Source organism: Neodiprion pinetum, chromosome 3 (genome assembly GCF_021155775.2).
Source record: "Neodiprion pinetum isolate iyNeoPine1 chromosome 3, iyNeoPine1.2, whole genome shotgun sequence".
Classification (NCBI taxonomy): Eukaryota; Metazoa; Arthropoda; class Insecta; order Hymenoptera; family Diprionidae; genus Neodiprion; species Neodiprion pinetum.
Genome location: NC_060234.1, coordinates 8,681,937 through 8,708,619, shown reverse-complemented (window position 1 = coordinate 8,708,619; position 26,683 = coordinate 8,681,937). Strand labels below are relative to the sequence as shown.

Below are 26,683 nucleotides of genomic sequence, written 5' to 3'. Positions count from 1 at the left end.
CCGAAAATCTTGGTATTTGCAGCGTGAGGATCTGATGCATAGAAAAATTAAAACGATTTAATTAGAACCATCAAGTTGACGTTCGTAGCGTTAAGAGATGAAATTACCAGTATTGAATCCGCTTTTTGCACAACTGCTGAGAGTTTAGGAGACGGAAGATTACACAAATCAATTGTCCTACTCAATTAACTATAATTTCATCCCCAGCATGTTTTTTCCCCTAAAAATATTGGATGGAAATTTTTATAATATGCAAAAATTAAGGTATACCTTGATTGGGAGAACTCGCGATGCCACCAATTATAAAAAAATATTCATTTCTGTACAATCCTTAACAGATATTCAACAATCTCAAATGTCAGTTTACGATGACATCTTTAGAAATAACAAACAAACATTTGATTCAAATCCACCATGAATTATATATTATCTAGCAAAGATGTATTAAAATAAATATATATTTTTTGAGTTAAAAAAGTTTCTTTCAGTATCAGAAGCCTGATCCGTAAACCTAAGAAGATCATTTGAAATGAGACAATAAGGTCCTGTGGCAACTCATCATTTTTTTGCAAAAATGTTGCCAGAAAATAAGCACACAAATTCAAAATGTTTTTTAATTATATCGGCAAATTGATGAGATGATTTTACGTTCACTCGGCGGTAAAATCCAGGTCAACGTAACCTTTCAAAATTGCTTAAATCGGCGTCCATAATATTTGTGTGTTTTATTATCAAGTACCTGAAATCTCAGCAAAGCTTGAGATGTAACCTGAATTGAAAAAAAATACATAAAAAATTTGTTACAATTGTACTACAAAATTCGAGTAAAATGGGTATCGTTACAAGAACAGTTTAAATATTGTCGGAATTGCATGAAAATTTGGTACAAGTAACCATTTAGTGTAATTATAATTATCAGTGCTATATTTCCCGTTTATTTTGCCACTGTTTGTCTGGTTAACTGCAGTTGTTTAGTTAAACGAGGTCTTAACGTCAATTTATTATTGCACAAGCATGTAATTTGTCATAAAAGTTGCAAGAAAGTATCGTACGAATGACCATAACGAAAGGAATAATAACAAATACTAGAATATTGTATTCACAACTACAAAACTCATCGTCATTTTTTTCTGTTACGGTGAAAAATGCAAACAGTCAAAGACTGCATAATAACTAAAACTAAAAATTTATGTCGATGCAGTGTTGTGGAAACCACAGTCAATGTCAAACGTAGCCTTGAATATCTTCAAGCCATCCACAGAACGAATAATTTGTATAATTGAGCACGGCTGCTTTTGCGCTAGCGAAAATAGAAACGCGCCTAAAGGCACATTTTATCAGTGTTTTCCTATCCGTTTTTATACCCTCAACGTGTGCGACGGTTAAAACACGGAATAATATTGTTTTTAAACAACGTGTAGCAGCTACGGCGACGTTCAGTAGCGTTACATCTTCACTGCTCCTGGATGAATTATGTTAAACGTATAATAGGCATACCTATAAGAATATATATTATGTACAAATATAACCATACTTATGAGAATATTGATTATATATCCATATCTCGGCCAATGGCCAACTGTATATTATTGATAATTCCCGGCTAACATTAATGGGATTTATGGATTGTTTTTCACCTAAATATAGGAGATGTTGATGCATAATAATCCCAGAAGTAGATTTTGGTGAAAAGCCAAGGATACAATATTCGTTCGAGCGCCGGGCTGCTTCGGTCGGGGAATTGAAATACGGCACTACTCGCATTCCGTAAACATTCGCTGGCCAATATTATTCTCGGCATAACGTCAATGCGGATAAGATCTATTTCGCAGCACAGGCGATAAGCGTAATCACGTAATTTCCAAATCCGCGCGACGAGTTGCGATTTGCTGCAATAAATCTTAGAACGATGTTAAAGCGCCTCGAGTGGTCGAAACTCGAACAATATCCGTGTGAGTTTTTTACAAATCAAACGAATGATTTGTTAACAATTGTACACATCTGTGGTTATAATGTATAACCTATTTATTGACTGTCAATATTTTAATTATTTAAAATTATTGTCAACTTACACTCCACCACGATGTGTACGGTCTCATGTTCTTGGAGAGATATGAGGTCGGACCTTGGATTATCCTTCCGCCAATTAACGTCTCTGGGTAAAGTTGCCACTCTCCTTGCAAACGGGGCTAATTTGAATGAGGAAAAATTTCTTTTTATACTCATGCTACGTGTGTATACCAGACTCTAGAATACATTAACACAAGTTGAGGGTGTATGGGATGTACAACGAGGTCAAAAAGCGGTCGAAACAAAAAAAAAAAAAAATATATATGTATATATGTACGTGATAAAACAAAGGCTTAGAAAGTCCCACTTAAGCTAATATAGTTATGTACAGAAAAAAAGTCTTGGAGATACGAGATAATATTTTAAACCGCATAATATTAAACGTAAACACCTTATGTTATGTTCACAATTTCAGAGAAATAACATTGTTTAATAATTTTTTATCAAAACATCCACACTGCTTGTACGATTTTTATTGAGAATACCTTTAATGAAAATTTTGTATGGAACTCCGTTCATCGTCTGAGTCGGATTTTGACTGACAATAACGTATTGATTGCTAAATCAGAAGTTTCATCATCTGTAATTTATAACGATCGTATACATTGAATTTTTTTACCAACCGACCAGTTTGTTAACAAAAATCTATCTCAAATGATTCGTAGTGAATTCATTTATGAATAAAACAGACTATCGTTCGTCAAAATTGAACGAGATTTATTGGTTTTTTTTTTTTTTCAATAACAAAGTAGAAGAATGTAATTTCTCTAACGTTGTTTACAAGAGGATGTTTAAAGTTGAAATTGATCGTTAGCATGTTTCGTTCTCCAGATTACAAGAATTTTTACAATCATCAATTCGACGAGGGTTAGTTAAACTTTTTAAACATTTGCTTAGTCATGATTTTATTCGACATATTATTGCGCTGACTTTACTTTTCATGCATAAATCTCCTCAAAGCAGTTAATTAAAAGCAGTGAAAATTATAGGTTAAAGATTGAAAAGGAAGCAAAAGCGGATTGTAAAGTACTGAAACTGGATCCTGATGCTTTCTCCGTTTTCGCGTACGGTAGCACAATGAGTGTAAACCACGGTCTTACATACAGGTCTGGTAACTCCGGCACTTTTGAGTGGTAGGGGGTGTCACCGTTAGTGAGGCACACGGTCTTGTTTCCTATCTATCCGCTAGGGGCGCCATTGGCCCGGGGTATGATGGATATAGATATATACCGATAAGATAACCTGCTCATCGAAGTTTTTGACACTTCATAACTCAGTGTAAAGTGCGTAAACGGTGGATCATCTACACAAGATCTCAAACTGTCTCAAAAGTTGTGAGCCCTCGCTTGATGTTTATGGATTTTATTGACTTAAACATTTGAGGATGCCGTTGAAATAAAACAATTATCACGCCCGCCATGGAATGCTAGTAAACATCTCAATCATTTTTTATTCGCATCTTTCTTCATTTTTGAGTGTTATTCAAGATTGTTGATTCCGAAAAATCAGCTGTTCGGATCTGATTTATGATTGGCTCACCCCGAGGGGGCAGCGCTGCAGACGGCGAAGACGAGAACCACGGTTTTGCCTCAATATCTGAGTCATTCCCCACCCTACTAGTTTCCGGACCTGTATGTAAGACCGTGGTGTAAACTTTTCCGCGCGGGACAATTCCCATGGCGTTGAAAGCCACAGTTTATCATAATCTCTTATGCAAATAACAGAAAGATAATGAAAATACTGACGCGGATGAACATCCATTTTGCCAATCTTTAAACCACACATAAATGTAATAATTGTCTTTTACATAGACTCTAAATTAAAGACCCATTATCCTGACACAGAAAGGTATGCCATATTAACAGTGTTTCTAAAATCATGTTTTTTTTTTAAACTGAATTATTATTTACACAAACAATTAATGCTCGTAAACTTCGTCTGACTCTGTTAATATTTTTCTTGAACATCAGTTTACGTTCTGCTTTCGCGTCTACACGCAATATTTCCTCATTTTTAATAGAAACCGTAGAAATGCGAATTCAGAATCGGAGTTTCGTGATCAGTCAGTATGATATATGCGCATCAACAAACGAATGTTCAAAAGAAAGCTCGATTTAATCTTTTACTCCAAGAGCCAGGTACAGTTTCCTGCAATCTTCTACAGAATTGATTTTCTTGTTGGAAAATGTTTGGGGGTGTCCCCTGAATATAAATCCAAATTGGCGTGACGGCGAGGAAGGGGGGGGGGGGGGGGAGGTTCGAGCTTCGGCCACCATCTTGGAAAATACGTTTTACCAAATCTATCTCGAGAACCGTGCATCTCAGGATAAAAAACAGTACGGATCGTTCTCGTAGAAAGTAAAATTTCCCTCAACTTTTAATGGAAACTTCTTTTTGCATAGTGCATAGGTTTTTGATTGTAGCGAGGCAAAAAATTTTCAGCGTGGTTGATGAAATATTAAAAATGGTGATAACCAAATTTGTAGAATGTGAAATTTCCAAACTTATTTCCATAAAATTTATTATTTGACAGCTACATTTTGGTAAACCGCGTGAATTGTTGGTGAAAATGTTATTTATAAGTACACGTAAAACATTTCATATCACATGAAACGGCAAAAAGTGTCCGAAAAAATGACAATGCTGTGTAGTGAAGCTAGGAAAATTATAAATAGTACGAAGAACTACGAAGTAGGTATTTACAGATCTTTTTTATTTGCATGGGTAGAACGTCTTGTCATAAAAAAAATTATCAATGCAGCCAGATAAAGTTGTTCGCACATCGCGTTACATGCATAAAAAATATGAACATCAACAGCAGCAATGAGAAGGAAAAGCAAACTTGAAGTAAAGTTTCTCGGAAATTTTATGTTCTACAAATTTCGTCATCGCCGTTTTTACTGTATCATCGACCGATAGCTGTATATTTAGCAAAAAACCATTCTGGGAAAAGCTTGCCGTTCCATAAATGAAAAATGTATGCACTGTACAGGAAAATGTCAAGAATTGCATAACCTAAAAGAAAGGTGTCTATCGCATTTGTCGTACGATGCAGAGTTCACGAGATATTTGGTAAAACGTGTTTTCCGAGACGATGGCTGGAACTCAACCCCCCCCCCGTCTCGCAAACTTAAATTTATACTCAGGGGACACCCCGAAACGTTCTCTACCAAGAAAATTAATTCTGTAGAAGATTGCACCAAGGACCTAATTTTCTTGCTCTTACTCCTCAACTAATGGCCGTATCATTGAATTTTAAAGACCTCGCTTGTCATTCGTTGTATCATTTGTACGTGGAGTTTTGAAAAACAAGAAATTGTTCTCATCGCTTAAATATATATTTCAATAATTTGACGAATTTAAGTGAAATTCCCATCGTTTGCTGAATCTCTGTACGTAAACACGCGACGCGAGAAGAACAGAGCGGAAATACGTCAGACTATCAGCCGTGATCCAGGCAATGCTATCTAATCTAACATTCGGCTGGAAAGTATTCTTTGTCTCGGAAAGGTCAGGAACCTTCGCCGTCAACAATTTGGTATTTGAAAATCGTACTTCGTTCTCATCACCTTCTTCTATCCTTGCGTAGTTCAGTAGGATTGGTAAAAAAATCTAATTTTTTCTTCACAGATAAGTAATATTTACTGTATTGATATTCGATGTATCACCACATAAAATAAAATAAAATTTTATGTAGAAAAAAGGTTAGTTTCAAGAAAACTTTTCCAGGGCCGCGTGCTTGGAAAGCATACTTGGGTTTGAGGTGAAGTTCGATTCTGTTACGGAGAAATTACGTTAAAGGAAAAGTGACGGAACGAAGCGTTGTTATAAAAATAAAATCAGTATTATTATCCTGTTGTCAAGATTGTATGATACTGTAAAATACTTGTGAATTTTTTTTCATTCCGCGCTTTCTTTTCCTCCAGATGTTCATATCTGTTCCAAAGAACTCAACTCGAACGACGATTGTCACGTTTAAATGGTATTGTGAAAGATTCATTAGTAATTAAAACTGTACCCTGTTACGTTACTGTAAAACAGTAGGATGGACATTCAACTTGAATCTTCACAGGTTTACCGTCAACGTTCGTCTCAGTACAATAGTTAAATATTTTTGTCTTGCCATAAAAAAAAAAAACAAAAAAAAAAAAACGTTGATCGATCACGTGATGCTTTGGGTGCAAGAACGAAGCTCAATTATTTTCCATTTCCCGAAAATGCAATACAGAATAATGAGCTTGATCCTCCGTTATAACCGTATCTCTGTAAGACTGTTGTAACTCGTATACACGGAGGTCATTGACCGTAACTGGTTGATCAAACGAAGATGATAATTGGTTTAATTAATTTACTACGAAAAGAGGACATAAATCGATTATCGTGAGTATTTTCTTGCGAGGTGAAGGAAGTCAGCGTCTCTCCGTTAACGCACATTTCTTTACAAGCTTGTATTCGTGGCATCGGTAGAAAAACTCGTCGAACGCGAAGACCGTCGACAGTTGGTGAACGGTAACCGGTCGAAATTTAATGGTACAAGTACACCGATATTTCGGCCAGTCCATTTGCCTGTAAAAACAGACGGAACACGAGACCAAATACGTACTGACCACTTTAACTATTACCTGTAGCGCCGTAACCTTCCAGCTTTCCACGTATCTCACATGAATCTTGTGATATCTTTAATTTCCCGTATCCCAAACAACTGACTAGATAAAGACCTCTCCTTGGTATACGTGAGCGAGCACGATATAATATAAGTGATCGTGATATTTTTTTCTCGAGAAAAGAAAGAAGCGATGAGTCGAATGATGTTTGAATTTCTCGAGTTGGCTGGTTAATAAATTCACTGAACATGCGTGAAACTTTGAAATCCGTAACTAGTCTGATAGTGAATCATTATGGAATGTCAAGATTGGCATGACGAGGTCAAAAATATCTTTTATTTCTTCGAATCGCGAAGGAATGTGAATTTTGCTGGACTCTAATGACTGGAAATATTACACTATTTGCACTGAAAAAAAAAAACAACTTTTTACAAGTAAATACGGTTCACGTGTAAAAAGCAATTTCCTTTAACTTTAGATTCTGTCCTCACTAACAATAAGTTGATATCATTTGGATGCCTTTTTCTACTTCTAACGCAAAAAAAAATTCTTCTGTTTCTGCGGTAACATCTGAATAGTTTTTTTCCGTTTTTACGTTTAACTTTCACAAAAAACATATAACTTCTATCAAGGGGCACACCTAGTGTGACAACCTAAAAAAAAGTCGATTTTTGGGAATTTAAAAAAAAAAAACTACTGTATCAATTATTTAAAAATTTTAAGGGTATATTTATACATGTTTTAAGAATACACAGTAAAATTTTTGAAGAAAAATATTAAGTATTTTTCGAGTTACACGCGATCTCCGACGGCGCTGAAAAAAAAGGTTCTCCACTGCTGCAGTGATTCCGGCCTTCTGCGTGGATGAACCCTAAAAAAAAAAAATTCTAGTTAAACTAGAAGATATTGTCCGTACAATGACCTACGGTCGGAAAAAAAATCAAAAATTGACAAAATGGCGGCGTTTTTAAAAAAAAGTTGAATTTTACCCAAAATTTTGGTCGTTTTTGGCCTGCCAAAATTCGATTTTTGATCAGATCAAAAAACTGGTTGGTCATTGTACGGACAATATCTTCTAGTTTAACAAGAATTTTTTTTTTTCTCGTTTTCATCCACGGAGAAGGCCGGAATCACTGCAGCAGTGGAGGACCTTTTTTTTTCAGCGCCGTCGAAGATCGCGTGTAACTCGAAAAATATCTAATTTTTTTTCTTCAAAAATTTTACAGTGTATTCTTAAAATATGTTCAAATATACCCTTAAAATTTAAAAATATTTGATAGAGTGGTTTTTTTTTTGTTAAATTCCCAAAAGTCGCCTCTTTTTTAGGCTGTCACACTTGGTGTGCCCCTTAAGACGATATTTTGTGATGGCACGTGACTGTATCGTACCACTTGAAAAAAAGTATGCCACTAACCTCAACCTACCAATTAAATTGAAGTTACGTTCATCGAAAAATAGTAATTATACTTTTTACCCTGAACTGTCAAGAGCCAACAGGATTTTCTCGTACTTAATTACAAGTGTTTTGCGCATAACTACTACTTGAGCACACTTAACGATATTTCCTACTATTATTTTCAATACTAATTATACGATGTACGTAAGCTTTCACGCGAAGATCCTCAAAAGCCGAGTTTCAACTATAATCTCTGAATGTTGGTTTTCAAATAGAATAATTCGCCCAGGTGAACATTTGTAATATTCAACTACTCAAAAACTTTCACCTACCTATCGAATCATTCTCATATCGACCACCATTTTACCCGCAGGACGATGGATAAAGAAACAAGGATGAAAAAAAGAAGTACAGCACATGCAGGGCGAGGGGGTATTTAGTCATGCATCAGGTGACAAAGTATTACAATGATTACAAGCAATTTCAATGGCTTTCATACGATTCGTGTGATTTAACGTAAGTTCAAAGTCATTTTAACCGATTTCAAACAATTTTAAAGTGACTGCTTTCCAAAGCGGTTTGCGATTTCAAGGAAATTCCCATTTTTCATGCGATTTCAAGTGATTTCATGCGATTTTAAAGTGACTGCTTACTTATCGCTGGCGAGTATCGGCGAGTATCGACGAGTCTTTGGATACATAGGCAAAATAAGCTAAATAAGATAGCAAGAAGCGAGTGTACTCGGGAGTTAATGGACCCACGCTGCTTTCCAAAGTGGTTTGCGAGTTCGAAAGCGAATATACGTGCGATTTTATGGGATTTCAAGCGATTTAAAAGTGACTGCTTTCCAAAGTGGTTATCGCGTCGCAACATATGTACAAAACGCTAGCGCCCAGAAAATTGCGACCTCGAAATATGACATTAGAACTGGCTGCACGGTGGCCACGTTCATTTCCATTGTACGTACACGTAGTTGAACGGTAAGTTGATCACTTTCATAGCCGAGGGATGAGGCAGGGGTGGTGCAATAAAACTGTATCCGCGTGTTGCTTGGAGTTTCCAATTACAGGCCGTACCTGCATGGAACGTGGAGTGAGAAATGGGCGCCAAAGCTGGTTGAAGAGTTTATATAATAACCTTTGGATACGAAGACTGCCTACACGCTGCTAGACAATGAAGCGTCGAGTGTGGACAAAATGTGCGTGAGTGTGCTGTGGAAGATAGAGGATAACGGGCATCCAACGCCTCGGAGAACTTGAGGAGAAACTTAAGCCCTCGTTCAGTGATTTGGTTACCTGTGGCCTGCACTACCTCCAGCGAACAATGGACTTTTAAACCTAGTCCGAGACAGTTTTTACATGCCTCGTGTTGGGTCTGTTCTTCCTGATCGGTTCAACGTCGTTGCCAGAATGAAACGAGCCTTATTAGCCTTGCCTAGGAGTCAATGAAACTTCATTTTGTTTTAGGACGATTTTTGAGGGTTTTGCACAATGCACTTGCAGATACTCGAAGTTGGACTATCATCGAGTTTTTGTACGTGGTGAAAAAAAAGTATTTCTTCAACACGTGCTTGAAACAGATCATTTCGCATGCGCGTAAAGTGGATAGAGAATTGCTCATGTCGTCAAGCGTGGCTTCGTTACCTCTCTAGGGACACAAGGTTTGTTAGGTAAAACGGCGATTTTTTTTTTTCTAGAAATGCAAGTATTGACTGCAGGTATAAAGAACAACAGGGAAAAGAACTTGAGCTTTTCTGTTCACTCACAAAGAGATCCATAATCCATTGTTATCAAGTTCTGGATATTCTTGGTTCTGGATTCTCGGAATTATGACATTAATCATTGTTGGTAAACACCAAGAGTGAACAGAGAATAATTGGTCTTTTGTTCAGGAGCGTATTTGTTATTAGATTCAGGGGTACGTCGCATGAGGGAAAAAGATTCTCGAATCTTTGCCAAACAATGAGCGATTGGCGATTGGAATCCGAAGACAAACGATGCAGACGTAATTGATTTCACACAAAGCATGAAAATTTATAAAAGTTTTCCGAATAACTAAGAAATGATTGTTTGTTTGGATAAGATGATGAAGAATGAGTGTAAGTTTTTCAAAATTCGTTAGAGAAGGAATCGGTAAGACGATAGACACGTAAAAATTTCAATATTCGGAAAAGTTTGATGAGGCACCGATGTTTCTCGTGACGGTCATGAAGCAGATGCAAGTCGAGTTAGTCATCACTTTGTCCGACCGAGATTATGTTAATTTCCAGCACTCCGTATTACAGGATGAATAACGTCACTGTTAGTTCCATTATTGCAGAGACCTAGTGCACAGTCATCGACTGAGTTAAAACTATGAAATAACGGAAAAATGCGGTTATAATTATAATTTACGTGGCCACCGTACAATCAGCCTTTATTTCAACACCAAGTAACGACAGTCGCAACATCATTATGTGTACTCGGTGTTACTACGGCTCACTGATACATGACACGTGTAATCTACGTAAATGCGTCAACAACAAAACGGAGAAAAGCATTGCTGCAGATCCGGCAAGAAAAGAGTTACAACGCGAAAAACAGAAATAGGGTTTCTTTGCTGTTGCTAAACTTTCACGAGTCCCGAAAAACGACTCTATTAATTCGCTCGCTTCGTCGATCGTATTGGTAAAATTTTAGCTGGGCTCAAAAATCGTAAAGCAAAATACAAAAAATCATTCTTCATGCTTGTGTTAGGCTATCTTTTTTTCGGGTCAGCTACAAGCACGTCTTAACTTTTATTGATGAGAAAAAAGAGTGTCATGGAGACGAATAAAGTTATAAGGAAGCGTCTTAATTAGAAGCAGCAGCAGGACCAGACACATGAGTGAATAAACGACAAGAATAAAGGCAGAAAGTGTTTTCCCACGGTACTTACATATTTCGTACACATCCTCGTTTAGTAGTAAGTTAAATTTTTTCTTCTTCCGGCGCGTTATCAAGTTCCATGCCCCACGTCGATTCATTTTATCCAGTAAAAATGTGAAACAATTGTACAGGCTGTACAACTTTTGGACAATTCACTTCACAGGTCACAAGGCGATTGTGTGTCTGTGTGTGCGTCGTTCAATTAGGCAAACTCCGCGTAAAAAACACTCGTGACTAATCGCGAGTCAAGGACACTGTGGGATTCCTCACTCTTTAAAACCGAATAAAATTCACACAATTGTCTCCGTTTCTGCGGTGTAACGTATACACGTTAAAATGTCCAGCCGTTTACCGCACGTCGGCGTCTAATTGTAAGAATAACAATGATGCTAATGATGATTGGGTAGAAAAATAGGTTAGGTTAGATTCGGAGTACCGGAGTATGAATCAACTTCGATAAATAAGAAGAATAAAGCTTCGATCAGTTTCGAGTAATGAATTCTCTGGAAGACTTAAGTTTACAGAATAACAAACAAAACTACTACAAAAAATATCACTCCAGCTTTCTAAAACCTGTTTTACTTTACTGCTATTATTTCTCAGCATAATTACTCTGCAAATCTCGCAAGGTTTCAAATTGATTGTTCCCTGAACTTAAATCAATTCGTTCCTGGGCCGTCAAAACTACCCAATTCTATCGTATGGAAAATTTGTTTGTCACAGTTCTTTTTTTCATACAACGTAATTACTTTTTTGTTATTTTCTTTTTTCATCAAAACTGAATGAGGTTGAGCAGAAGATTCTTAGGCCCAAATTTTTTCCCCACCTTTTATAGAAAAACCGAATAATTTTCCGGGAAAATATGTGATAATCAACCATCTTTATTAAATTATCACCAATTGTACATAATGTTTGATTAGAAAAGTTGGGATGTTCGATAATCAGTTAAGACGTAGCTGAATCTGCATTTTCATGAAATTGGTACATATGACCAACTTCCGACATGACAGAATACAGAAAATCTGTTACAGATTCCAATGCATTCTTATTCCGATATCATCTATCCATAAGTATTTGATCTCCAAAATGTAGCAATACTATTGATGCCGAGCATATACTTTGAAATTAAATGACGTGATGGATTTGTGATAAAGGATTATCACTCAATCAATAATTTCAACACGTGTAATGTTGCGATTGAAGGCCGAATGTCTATATACTTGGGTATATTACAGAACCTGCAAAAAATTTAGTTGATGGGTCTTCATATTCCATTACGTCAAAAGAAGTCGAACGTACAATTAAACACTCTTCACATTCAATGATTGTCTCGTTATTCGCATATCCAACAGAGCTGTGAAATTAGCCGCTTATCACAGGTAAATGCGAGAAAGCTTGAGTGAATCACATTCGAAGGACGATAAAGAAGGTCGAAAAGAACGTCGAGAATGTAAACACACCGGACCCGTGCCTTTTCGGAAAAAGTCTTCAACGAAAGTTGAACATGTACATCGATTAATGGTTTTATTCGTAGAATAATCGCAAAAATAAATAGGAATCAAATTCACCCAATGTACATCAACAAAAATGTAAAAGCTTATCGCAATTGCGACTTGGCACAGTCGCAATTGCGACAAATAGCAGACTGTCGTTTGTGCACAGATCGCAGCTCGTCGCTTGAAAAACCCCCACAATGAGTTCAGGGATGTGGTCGTCGGTCTTGATAAAATCCCTAGTGCATGGAGAGTCGATGGCGTTATACACGAACAGCGTTACTGTGTACACAGTTCACAGTTCTCGCTGCAAGCGTGTTTCCGTGCTGGATACTCGTTCCTCGAAGACAAAGACTAGGTGCGCAACGACTTTTCCTCGATCATCACCGTCACGATAACAACGCCCTCTTCACGATAGCCGGCTTTCCTAAATGTCCATTCTCCAATTTTACGCAATTCCAGATCACTGCACACTTCGTCCACCACGAACGTCAGGTATTTCGTCGTATCTTCTCACCTCGTTTCAACAGTACGAGGATCGAACAACTCGGTCGGTCCTACATCGTGGACGTCACCTTTCCAAGTGTAAATTCACGATCAGCAATTCTCAAGCTGACGGGACCGACGTCAGGTAAAAACGCGACCGTCGACAATTATCGTACTACGCAAACTGGAGTATCACATGTAGACGTATGACATTCAACACCGCGTATACGGATGAACCCGCTACCGTAATCCGTTCACTGTCTGTCGGCCAAGTCCGAGGAACAAATGGTGCCCGAGACGCATGGGTAACAACGCAAGTAGGATCGGCTTCCGGCCGACGAGAGAATATCCGGCGATACAAGAGTAACGCCTTGTTTTCTTATTCATTATATATTATTCGCTCGACCGTTGCAAGTCGCAATCACTGCTCACGAGCTTAATTGTTTCATAAGGAAACGTCAGTTTTCAACAGGCCGAAACATGGTGTCAGATCAATGAAATCAATGGTTTCAAAGAAGTCAATGGTTTCAATGAAGTACAAGATGATAACGTGATCGGAACGCAAACAAAGTTCTATTGACCGAATTTTGCCTCGGTAACTCCATTTCCAATACTGCAGTCATCTTTTCCTGTAACTTCCATTTCGGTTACGATCGACCTTCACCTTTAAAATTTGCATCATGTAGAGTGTTTGCACCAATCACTTGAAGCGTATCGATTACACGGACGATGACTGTGAATCAAGTTTTTCCCAGTTTTCGCGTAAGCGTCAATAACGCCACTTGGTCTTTTAAACCTGGTCGCGATTCTTTGAGACCAACGAATGATGAGGATAACTACGTAACTCGATAGTCCGCAGCACCTATTTCGAATTCACCAGCCGTGCAATTTCGCACGGCATCGGGAAATCTATGACTGTTATTAAATAATCCACGTAGACATTTGTAACATTGATTACAGTTAGACGTCTCCTCGCCCTAAATGGCGATGCGACGTGAGTCGAAGCGGGACCCGATTTAGTGCGGCGATATTGACGCGAGGAGGCGCGGCTGCGGGCGTAATATTATTATATAAACTCTCTTCTAAACACACTTACAACTTGTAACTTATAAGGAAGACGATACAGACAACGCGGCGTCTCGGGACTCTCTGCGGTTAAATGTCGACACAACGCTTTAGCAGTTCTTGCGGACGTCGGTCAGCGGCCAGTTATTTATTATACATATATATATGTATACATGGAACTGGGTACTGTGTGCTTTAACTTATAACTGGACGTCGATGCTGCCATTATGCAGACCACAGAGCGTGAAAAGATATAAGTATTATACTGTTCCTGCATCACCATGCATGAGGGGGTTGTGATGTAGGTGTCGGCAAATCTTCGATGGTATTTCGTGAAATTTTACATGTACTTGTGTTATTGCTTGTTTATCAGTTCATTTTCTCAGCGTTTAGATTCTATCCTTCCAATGTAGCAAAACGCAACCTTGAATTCAGGATGAGAGCGGAGTTGGGATATGAGATTGAAGTTTGAAAGATTTATGTAACGTTGCTCTCTTAGGACGTGCTAGTGACGTTTGACTTTGGGATTGCACGAAATTCAGTAGACCTGCAAACGTAAAACAACATTCTCGTGTTTTGCAGACTCATCTGTAGTTTAAAATCATTCAAAAGTTGCCAAATAGTGAGACATTTCTGAATATTTCGTTCGTGAATTGAATATGGCGGATAAAAATTCTGAAAGCAAGACAAATTTCATGTACTGGTTTTTGGACGTCTCCCCAACGTCACATCGGAATACGATATAAAAATCGTTGTGTCAAAACCGTTTCATTTTTAATCAAAATTGATTTCCTACATTTAGTTAATTCGTACATTGTCGACCCAAAATATTGTAATATTGTAATTATTTGTGTTTACGACTGATTGAAAAAATGTTTGCTCTACGCAACGTATGCCTAAAAAGTAAGAGATTTCATCTGAAACATTTTTCTACACCGCCAATTAACTTAATCATTAAATGATTAATGTAGCAGTATTTGTGATGATTCAAGTAGACTCGAAGCTCCACGTTTCATTGTGAGATGAGGAATGTTAATCAATTGAAAACTGAAAATTTAACATCAACCTACGTTTAAGCGATCTACCAATCATGAAGAAAACTATAATCGCTAGGACATAAAAAAAAGCTGGCAGTTTCTTCGGACACAAAAAAAAACATCCCTTTCCGGTCTCGCAATTTATGATTCATGCATAGAAATTATGACACTTATACGGATCAAATTCTAATAATTAGTGTTAAAACCGGACGGATAATTTCGTATTCGTGGAATTAAAATAATTATCGCTGTGGTTTACGCTCGACACTGTCACTGTTTAAATATATGCGAAGTGGCATGATGTTCATTTTTTGAGCTGACAGAGCGTGCTGCGCAATAAATTGAAACGTGAATGTTGAAATTTTTTGTGAAATCCAGTAAATTTCTCGGGCTGACTTCGCATCTGTCGTCACATGTATGTACGTAACGTGACACAAGGTTTGTAACCTAATAAATGAGCACCACTGTACCGAGAAGGCTCCTATTATTAGTTGGAGAGATACTCAAAGAACTGGTTCATGTACGAGTAAGTCACGTGTGCAACCTTACGTACTTACTGCATGCAGAGTCTAGTACAGGGAAGTGTTTTCTCGCGGTGAAGCACCCCTTGGGTTAATTAGGTGTGAGAGATAATAATTAACTTTTAAACAAGCCAGCGTCACTTCCTGAATACTGACCGACTCGTACGGATTTACTCTCCTCCATCCTCCTCGGTATACAAACAGTAGAAGCTTATTGCCACGGTGTGTCGGTGTGACGCGTACAACAGTCAAAAAAAAAAAAAAGAAAAGATACGGGGAAGTCAATAAAATTAAAAGGAATCAGGGACGAAAAAATAAACTCTCTTTAAAAAGTAGTTTATGCTTCCGAGTAACCTCGCCGTGTGGGGTGGTGGCTTGGCTGTTTGGTTGGTTAAGGATAAATGAGCGCTTGCACGTCGTTTGGATGAGAAGTTGGTCGAAAAATCTCCAGCAATGATACTTACCAAAATGGTGGTGAATGCGAATGAAACAACGCCCGTACCACTCAATAGAAACGTATCTGAGCAAATTTGGATGACACAGGCTAATATATTAACAATTTGAGAGAAGGTATGATAATTGTAACGTTCAAAGTGATTAAACTCTCGTGTTTTTGATAAGATTCCAATGTTTTTGGGTTTATTTTTTTCATCGTAGATATTTCTGAACATCCAGAGAATTTATTTATATTTTTTTTTACACATAGTCTTTAATTTCCCGGTTAAATAAAAATAAGTTTGTGCAATTACGGCACAACAAATGTTCGTCGACAATTGTATTAGCACGTTGTAACCGAACTATCGTGTGAGATTTTTTCATTGTTTCACTGTAAATTATTGCAGATCTGATCAGCGATAAAAGTATGGCCAAAAACATGAAACTTGTAAAAAGAAAGTTTTACTCAAATACTTCATATCTTAGAGTTTGTATCACTGAAATTTGCTCGGATTCATCTCTATCACATAGTAGGGATGTTGTTTCGTGCATCATCACAATCATTGACGCTAATAACTTTGTTGGAGATATTAAAAACGGTTTTTTTTTTATCTCAACTTTTCGCAAGGCTTAGTAGATTCATCCTTGAAGATGGGCTGTAATTATACAGAAGATTCAGCACAACTTGGACAGCCGATCTGAAAGAAATGAAGTATAGAAAACAACGAACAGCTTGACAATATTTTTCTTTCATTTCGAGTTACGTAAATGAGGCATAGAGCATATTTTACATCGAATTTGAAAGTTCGTTTGAAATTCAATTCCTTTCTGAGTAAAACACTTACCATAATGACGATTATTGTTCAAGTGATTGAAAGTGACTTGCGTGGCCAAACACACCACAAAATTTGAACGGCAGAATTGGCGATAACTTCACAAGAAATCCGATATTTGCCAATCGATTTCATAATTTATACCGAAATCGTGCCTGAAGTTGGCGTTATGTCAACTTTATGCCGATGAATAGTCTCGGATACCGTAAATCGAAGGTAGAATTATCACCAATTCACAGAGACTAAATATTGATTAATTGAGAAATCATCATGAGTTAAAATTCACTCTAAAACATATTTTTCGGATCTTCATATCAATTTAACGATAATAATACCCTCAAAATCAAATTATTTCTACCATATTGTTGTTCACCGAGTTTTCTTTTTAATTGAAATTCATGGTTTACACTTTTTTTTTTGTATTAGGGACGCTGTTTTAATGGAATTCAACCTGCTAGGTTTCGGCTTTCGCTTCGGCCGAACTTTTTACACGTATCTGAGTTTTATAGTGTTTTTGTTTCAGCACTTTTTTAAACAGTTCCGAATATACATACACATACATATATATAACCTACCTGTACAAATACACAAACGGTGGAAAAGCTTTCTGGAACATTTTTGGACAGTTCTTAACGATAATTCAGGTCAACCGGAAACGTATCAACAGGGCCGGAAATTGCAAAACGAAATTTTTTTCTTATTTTATTCGATTATCTTATCTCGGATGTCGAATAAAACGAATGCGCAAGATCGCAGGACTTTGACAGAATTTTCGCCAAAATATCGAAGGCTGCAATACAGGATCGTTTTCTTTGTTCTGTGTTTTTATGATTTGTCTAGGTACTAGAATTTGTTTTTATTATTTAAAAGAAAAAAAAAAAAAAAATACACGAAAATATAGATATAACGGTTCACAAATGAAGCAAGAAGTCCAATGTTTTTCTTATGAATACAGAATGAATCGTTATTTTTATTTTTACTTTTTTTTTAGGATTAATTTATTAGAATTTTTAAATTAAAATTTATCGGTACAACTCAAAATAGAAATAAAAGAATTGAATAAATACGTAACCTTCCCTAAAAAATAATCAAACGGAAAACTGCTTGTGTTATAAAACATGTTTACAATTTTAATCTACCAAAGAAGGAAAACTAAAGGATAAATTTTTTTATTTACTCATTCTCCTTATAACTTCTAACCGCAATTTCTTCAAGCATATGACAAGTTTCCGTCTGAAAAAATGAGTGTGTAGCTTATTGTGATAATTACCTATGATACGAAAATTTCGTACAACTCCGATACAATTTCACAACGAATTCCGCATGATAAACATCATTTGTCTAGAAACATGGAGAGTGCATATTAGAAAAAAGCTAAAATCTCTCAGATGTCTCGATCTTGAAAATTGGGCTGGCAAAGATGAGACAATTCGGCATTAATACAGTCGGCATTACAGGGTATTGCATATTTTTGCCAACGTAATAATAACCTACGTAACTGACGGAGCAGACTTTGCTGGTAAGTTACCGACCGGTGATATGATACGAGTGTGCATAAGCACAACGATAACGTCAGAAGCTCTCGTTAATCGTGTCGATGAAGTAGATAGCGTTTGCCTCGTAAGGTAACAAGCAAAAACAAGATTGGTAATAATGACATTGAATATCTTTTCACGTTAACGTTTGTTATCGGAATTATTTATTAAAACTGTCGTTCAAGTAATTACTATTTAACGTGATTATAGTTCTCGTTTTTAGTTGCTGCAATATTCCGTTATTCTTGATATAACTTTTGAGTTAATAAAGCTTTGTCATAACTTTATAGTCAAACCAATTTATTAGCACATGCTAGATTATTTGATCACAGTAACAAGACTCGTTTTCATTCAGTTTGCCGAACGATATTTTCAGATAGGACAAATCGAAAGTGGTTAAAGACTTGACAGATAATCACCTGCATAACTAGAAATTTTTCTCGAAGTAATTAGCGACGCAATTAATTTGTGAATGCCGGCACTAAATTATTCAACTGATAATTAAATATTCGTTGTTGTTTTATTTTCGCTCTCGCTATAAAGTTGAGGCAGGTTTTCATTTCGATATTACGAGACGCGGACCTCTTTATACGCAAACATCAGACTTGCACGCTTCGTTGTACATTCAATGGGAGTGGTGCGTCAAATATTGTAAAGGCATTAACGCCAACGTCAGAATCCAACGGCCGTAACGAGCTCTCAAGACTTTTGACGAGCGTCAAATTTACGATAAAAGTTTGGACGGAAGAGGAAACTTTACAGCTGAGGTGGTATGACACTTTCCTAAATTACACTCGTAAAATACTGCTGCTGCAAAGCTGATGAAAATAGATGAGAAAATTTGCAAGGATAAAATTTATTTCATTTGCCATTTAAAAAAGACGTTTCATTGGCGTAGTAGTAGAATACTATGTCAATTAATTTTAGAGCAAGAAGCACAAAAATTTATAATGTGCCATTTTTACACTATCACACATTCTCCGTTATTATAATCTAGATTGTGTCGAATCTGCGCTACTCTAAACCGAAAAATTTCTTTAACGCTTTCAGTCATACATTTTTCATATGCACCGATTTCGATGAAAATTGGTACTCGGAGGTTTTCGGGGTCGCTGATTACGAATCCGGCATTAGATTTTCAAAATTCAAAATGGCGGATCCGATATGGTGGACGTCAAGTTTTATATCTTATATCTTCCTGCTCTACATTTTGGCCTGAATTTAGTTATTCGGGGGATTTTGGAATGGCTGATCACGAATCTGAAGTCATAACTTCATAATTTCTAAATCCAAGATGGCAAATGCCGCTTTTCTTCTACTTGTTTTTTTTTACAATATCCCTATTACGACGCACGCACGCACATATATATTTAAATGATAATGATAAGGAACCACGGATTTTAATCATCTCAAATTTCATCTCAAATTGACTGAAATACTTATTTCTAATGTACATTTGAAGGAATATTCTTGATAAAGTAAGATTTTACGTGATTGAAATTTTTATTGTCACATTGCCCAATTGGATCGACTATAGCGGATCCGGCATTTTGAATTTTCAAAATCTGACCTCGTATTCGTGATCAGCGACTCAAAAAACCCCTAGATACGTATTTTCAGAGGCCTTAGTTCAATACTAGAGCTCTGAGGCGATTTCTTAAAAGGTGGGACCGTAGCGGTCCCACTATGACTGAAAGGGTTAAACCAATTGGTAAATTGTTATAATTAATAAACTGGGAATCAATGAATACTGAAACCAGTAGTGAGAACAGGTTCGAATTAATTATTATATAACGCGAACATGTTTCACGCGTTTTTTCATGCGTGTTTTCCGCACACTGAGTACCCGTTCCAATGACGGTCGAGCGAGTCTGCGAATGCGCATGCGCGGAGTGCTGAAAGGACCACTTTTAAGTCCTAGGAATTGAAAGTGGTTTTTTCACTACTGCGCGCACGCGCTGTCGTGAACAAATCTGACATTACGCGAAACCAACCTCCGAGAATAGTGTGCAACAAAGAGGACAACGATCTTTTCGCCTCGCGTTTTTGCAATATTTGTCTTCGGCTGGTATTCGTGCCCACCTACGACTCATATTGCAAACTTACGCTTGACCCGAAAAGACCGCGTTTGCCTTCTTGTTTCACAATATACTATTTTCTAATACAGGAATCGACTGATGGTGATTTATTCGTGGCCGTCGATTTTTCGGAGTACGATGTTAATCACGAGCGTTTATTTCTTTTACTCGTGTGATTAACGCAAATATTCATCGTTCGCGGTTAGGTATAGATAAATGATCGATCATCAAGTCAATATTTAGATAAATCGTTTTTTCTGTGTGTGTCTTTTTTGCAGGTGTCGATCCTCGTCGGCCATGCGAGCATAACAAACACACTCTGTCCATAATGAATAAATAAGTTATTTTTTGCCCTCTGTACCGCAGTATTATCGGCATAAATATTTCGCAAGAATATACGGCAGACTCGCCGTCGTATTTTCGTTGAGTAAATTCTCTTGCAGATTTTCGAAAAGCTGTTGTTCATATCCGTTTATATACATATACATACACCTATAGTATTTTTCATCTCTACCGAGAAAGCGAAAAATCGCACTTATTTGCAAGTCGGAAAAAAAAAAATTGATATAATGACATCTATTTTCCTGACTCCATCTGCACGCTAAAATGAAAATCATCGGCGATGTTTTCAAGTTTTTTTTTTTTTTTTTTTTTTTTTACACACGCAGAAATATGTACAATTTCGAAATCAATTGGAGTTGTATGTAACTCACCTATGGGCGATGCTGTGTTGGCTTCCCTCAGGCTAACGGTTTCCGGTTCGACGCCCGCCTCGTCCTCTTCGATAAGCGGGGGCGGCGGAAGCGCCGTCCGAGTTTCGTAGCCCCAGTGTTGACGAAAAGCTCGAGCTCCACCGTCGAGACGAACTCGAGGAAGTTCGACGAACATCGCATCGCCGAGCTGGAAATTATGGTGGAAAAAATGAGCATACAAATTCACAATCTGAAATAAAAACAGTATTCTGGATATGATCATTTGTCAACATCTAGGAAGCCCAACTAGAAACATACCATACATCTATAAGGACGAATCTCGGGACAGAATGGAGTGATTAAAATACTTGTGCCGATCGGTATTTGTAACATCTAAACTAAACTCGGGAGGTCCGGTAAGTAGGTCTTTGTATGCAAAATCTGAATCTTGTCATAGGAAGTCCATTTTGCTATCAAGTTTCAACTCACAGAAAGACGTATACTTAGCCTTTTCGACGGCGGCTGCAACGCGGGAATAGAATACACAAGTGGCTTCAAGCAAAGCTGAGAATATATCCTAAACTTCAAAGTTAAATATTGAACTTTGTTTTAAATTTCCAGCATGTTCAGTTTCCAATTTACGGTTCGTTGCAGAACGCTGAAACCAGGGTTTTGCAATGTTTCAAATATCCATGTGAAGAGGAAAAGATAATTGCAGAAGTTATGCACTTGTATTGTCAATGATTATGAAAAAATGATTGTTATCAGATTGTGTAATTACGTGTTCAATAACACGAAATAGGTACAGCATTGTTGATTAATAGGTTAATAGTGACAAATTGTTGTTTTTGAACCAAACCTGAAACGAGTTTTCTTTTTTTCTTTGTACAGAAATTTTACACGTCCGTTATCAACGTATCGTTTGTTTCTACTGTCACTTGCGTCGCTACTTATTGGCACATAAGTTTTGTTTAGAAAGAAAACTCGTTCCAACTTTGATCCTAAAAAAATAACGAGCCACTGGAAACCTATTGATGAACATTACTGTACCTGTTTTTTTCCATACCAAATCGCATATTTTTCTCGAAATGAAAACGCGGTGATACGCGACCATGTCGTAGAGTTCAAATTTCCCGAAATTCCATTGCAGTCATATTTTACCAGATAAATGCGAAGTGAGAACTACAAAAACAGTGCATTTAGTCTGAAAAAATCAATAAAATCATTTCACACGCACGTTGAATGGATATTTTTCTATATCTTTGTACTAAGCACTCACAACTCTGTATCTTACACTAAACACTACCAACAGACACATCGATGATTCAGGTAAGAATTGCGCCAGTCAAGAGAAAATCTGTCGAACCAGCTCGTCAAGCTGTCAAAGCAAGTACAAGTCAGTCGATCTGACGACTGAATTCGATGAAACGATAAAACAATAAAACAAGATCCTCGTCATCCAGGCGAATTTGTTCCTTGCGCCGATAAATCTCGCCGTCAGAATATATAAAATCATCTTTACTGCAGCACCGTTTCGCACACTCACATATCCACGAACAACATCCATCGCCGCGTCTGCTTCGTTGACATCAGCAGTTGAACCAAGAGTCGATAGCCGAGTACCTGATCACCACCGAATCGAGGAGTTGAACGAGCGTAAATTTGAACTAGGATGACAAAAAAAAAAAACAAAAATTATGAGGACTACAACATTCTAGCGATGCTGCAGGTCAGCGAGACGACGTCTAAGTAATCGAGCAAAGTAAGTTGTGGCTCGTTCGTCTTGGAGAAAACTGTTGAATTGACCTGGCGACACGGTGACGTCACTCATTAAGCTTCATTCTATGACGTAATTCTCGCTCCGTCGCCAACAATGTTAACGTGCATTGTAGGCGCTTGTGTCTTTCCATGGCTGCACAAGTATAGAGTACGTTTACCCGCGTGCCATGAAATCTGACCCACCGATTAGCCGACTCGTTGTCTTAACGAGATGTTCGTTGTGATAACAGTACCTAGTTTCGAAATGCTCGGCTGCCTTTCATTTTCAACTTTTTTTGAACGATTGTCGTGAGGACAGGTTGCGAAAAATGGCCTGTACCTCATGACCGACGGTTAGAGCAGCTTGATTTTGCTCGAAAAATAGCTTTCCGGTCAAGAATCTCTTTCGTGGTCGGATTACCGGCAACCATAGTTACAGGGAAACTGTAATCACATCTGACTAACAGTCGAAAATCCGTTTCAATAATAACGTCAGGTCTTCATTGGAATATCAAGCTTTTTACAGTATGAATTTACATTGACAGATTGGGACAAATAAACATTCAGTCGCATTGCTATCGTTTTCTGAAATGTACAATCTTGCTGGACTGACAACCGGAGCCGATTATTACCTTCGTGTCAATTCAAGTTTCAATCATTTGCTAGCGAATGGACTAGCAAAGAAGCGAACAAGGACCTTAAACTCTTTTCAGGAAACACGTCAAGTGTGACTGTAGAAAAATTCTTTATTCTACCCACTGTGTTTAAGAATAACGTATATCAGTATCAGGTAATGGAATCAAAAAATTGGAAACTAAGTTGAAACTATAATTGGACGTTATCAACTAACCAACAGGAATTCATACCGACGGTGTTACGTTCGCAGTTATCCAAGTCTCGTAGCGATGTAACGCAAACGTTCCAGGGCGTGAATTAGAAGACCAGCGTAATGTAACCACAGCGAAGAAAATAAAGAAGAAATAAATGAACAAGTCGCAAGAGAGAACAATATCCTTTGAATGTCCCACGGCGTGTACACAACTTTCGTAACCTTCGCGTAGCGATTGTAACACAAGCCGGAATTGAATTGGCAACGTGAATAGGTTTTCACGAATTTTTTTTCAAACAGCCGTTTTTGTTTTCTATTGTTTTTCCGGTCCTACCGTGGCGTGAGTAACAGCTTCGGTGAAACGTTTCCCGAGAAAGTGGAACTTCAAGCAACGACGCGTGTAGGTACTCATCACGTGGTAATACCGTGCCTTGCAGTCTTACGACACGCCGTGGCGGGAAGGTGTAAGTTTTAAGTTTACAAAAATGAGAACTGAAAACCGTGCGCAAATGGAAACGCGGACGATAGAAACGAACGATGAACAACAACGCGCGGAGCTTGGCGCAAGACCACCACGGAGCTGTTTTACTGATTACAGGAAAAAAGACGAAACGCGAATACATAAAACGAAGCCGGATCAACTTTATCCGGTTATAACGTACCACGTTTCACGGACGTGCGATGAAAGATATTATTATAAAGGTCAGACGGAACGACGGAGAGAGAGAGAGAGAAGAAAAAAAAAGAAACAGCGAGAAAGAGTGTCTGAATAATGCTTGAAAATAGTTATACATACGCACCAACACCTGAACTAAACACAGACAAATTGTAAACCATTAATATATGCGTGTTAAAAACTAGAATATTATAACACTTTCAACATCAATGATAGCGGTAAATGATGCAGCATACACGGGAACAGATAACGAAAATGTAATATATGGACTAGTGCATGGGAAGGGTGTCAGCTGGGAAAGTGTGTACAGCTAGGAGTATAAGAAAAATAATCACGAACCAACCTTAGGGTGAGACTTGAACATACACGCCGTCCCAGCGAATAGCTGCGTCCGTGATAATTAGTAAAACTTCTTAGACTTGGAGCAGAGATAGCAGATAGTTATATTAAGCACATGTACATTCACGGTAGGGTGAACGGCCTGTTTTCCCAGTAAACAGTCGCCTTGTCTCACCTGGCTCCGGTTTACCCAAATTTTCAAACAGTGAGAAGGGAAATATATAATTAAAATCAACTGTATTCCAATTAAAAATTTTAATCAGAGTCCGAAAGAACCGTCTGCAATGGTCATGGATCAACGTTAACAATATACCGTCTACACTTCTGACAAACGCTACTAAATGAACTTATCAAATATGCCTAGGTAAAGATCGTTAGTTTATGGACCATTGATTTCACGTTCGTAATTATCATGATGGGATTTTATACCTAACCCGGAAGGTATTGAAAAAAAAAACTTGCGAGCAATAAATCAATTGAGAGATCCTCTCTGTGTTATCAGTATGAAATGTGTTTTGAACGCTACCATAATATTGTCAACATGATTCCTTGCGCCATTTTTAAGAGCAGTGTCATAGGCTGAGAAATCATTCGTGAGTGTTCGATGGTCGCCAACAATTCAGATGCTTCTCATCGACCAACTTTTATGAAGTTTATGAACTTTTCCTCCGTTATTCATGTTGTAAAGGATCATATTAACAATGATTATTACTCGTGACGAGCGTGTGAGCCAGATGATTTAGGAGTTCAGATACTGACGATCCTTACTTATATTGCTAACACACGATAGTGAGCAATATACATAAAACACTGTTTACTCTGGAAATGCTTACTGTACACAGTTTAAAGTTCAAAAAGGACACCCAGGCCGTAGAACGAATACGTCAAAGTACTTGGTATACCTTGTACTCGTGCAGCACCACTGAAGTTTGCGCACAAGCAAAGGGAAAGATAACGAATGAGGAAGGGAGAGATGGTAAGACGTCGTTGTTCTAACGTACACATGGAAATTCACTTCAATCACACACGGAGTAATCGCATCCCCTCGCCGTTCGCCCCTTCGTCCTTTCGCCCTTTCGCTCCTTCCATTCCTCTCGTCTCGTCCTTCTGGTGCTTGAAACTAGTGGGCTCTCTGTGCTGGCAGCGGGAGCAAAGTCACCCGTCTCTTAGCGGCTGCTGGCTTAATCAACGCCGACGAAGAGGCCCGGTGGGTGGGCCTTGACTCAGGGTAAACAAGGGCTGACTTTTACACTAGAGGAAACGTGACTGCTCTCGTCTCTCGGAATACGATACGAATGTGTGCACAAGGTGTGCGCGAGCGCGAAAGCTTTTTCTTAACTCTCCTCGTCAAAGCAGAGCAAAGGAGAGGAGTAAATAAATCGCGGAAAGGAAATAGACCAAGTGGCAATTAGCCCTGGTACGAAGAATTAAAAAGATGCATGAGACACTGCCAGAGATGCAAATTCGCTCCGGTTGCGTAGTATTGAAAATTCCCAACTTATCATAGGTCGGATATTCTATAATCGTTGGTTTCTAAATGAACGTCTTGTTCAACAATCAAGCTCAAGAGTTACCGTTTCTTTCCTCTGATTAACCACGATTACAGAAACTTTTTAGTACGTATTCGCAATCTGGATAACTTGAGAGGTTCAAGTTGAAGTACCCTTAACGTCACAACACATTCGAACAAACTTTTGCTTGGAAACAAAAATTTCAGTTTATTCAAATTCAAGTAAATTTTGCGTTGTTACGGTTTATTGAACTCCAGACGACAAATCCAAAGATGCCAAGTAACCTATGAAATAACTGTTTTTCCCTTATTCGTTGGAAATCAAATGGATGATTTCAATTCACTAACATTAAATTCGAAAGATTTCTATCTTAATATATGACTTTCCTTCATTTTCAGGGTACCATGTAATTTCGAGTG

General features: G+C 37.8%; 1 protein-coding gene across 7 annotated transcripts in view; it reads right to left on the bottom strand.

The window, feature by feature from the left end:
• Positions 1-26,683, bottom strand: part of raskol (Ras GTPase-activating protein raskol) — a 232,647-nt gene that overhangs the window by 97,397 nt on the left and 108,567 nt on the right. For 2 of the 7 annotated variants that reach the window (XM_046619079.2, XM_046619072.2), the window contains exons 3-5: positions 24,758-24,799; positions 21,173-21,359; positions 2,073-2,189 (exon numbers count right to left, since the gene is read on the bottom strand). In XM_046619079.2, the coding sequence (XP_046475035.1) occupies positions 2,073-2,189; positions 21,173-21,359; positions 24,758-24,799 (346 nt within the window). Of the gene's footprint in view, positions 1-2,072; positions 2,190-10,986; positions 11,348-21,172; positions 21,360-22,697; positions 22,781-24,757; positions 24,800-26,683 lie in introns of those variants that run through there. The other 5 variants (XM_069134882.1, XM_046619073.2, XM_046619081.2 and 2 more) reach the window with 4 other exon arrangements.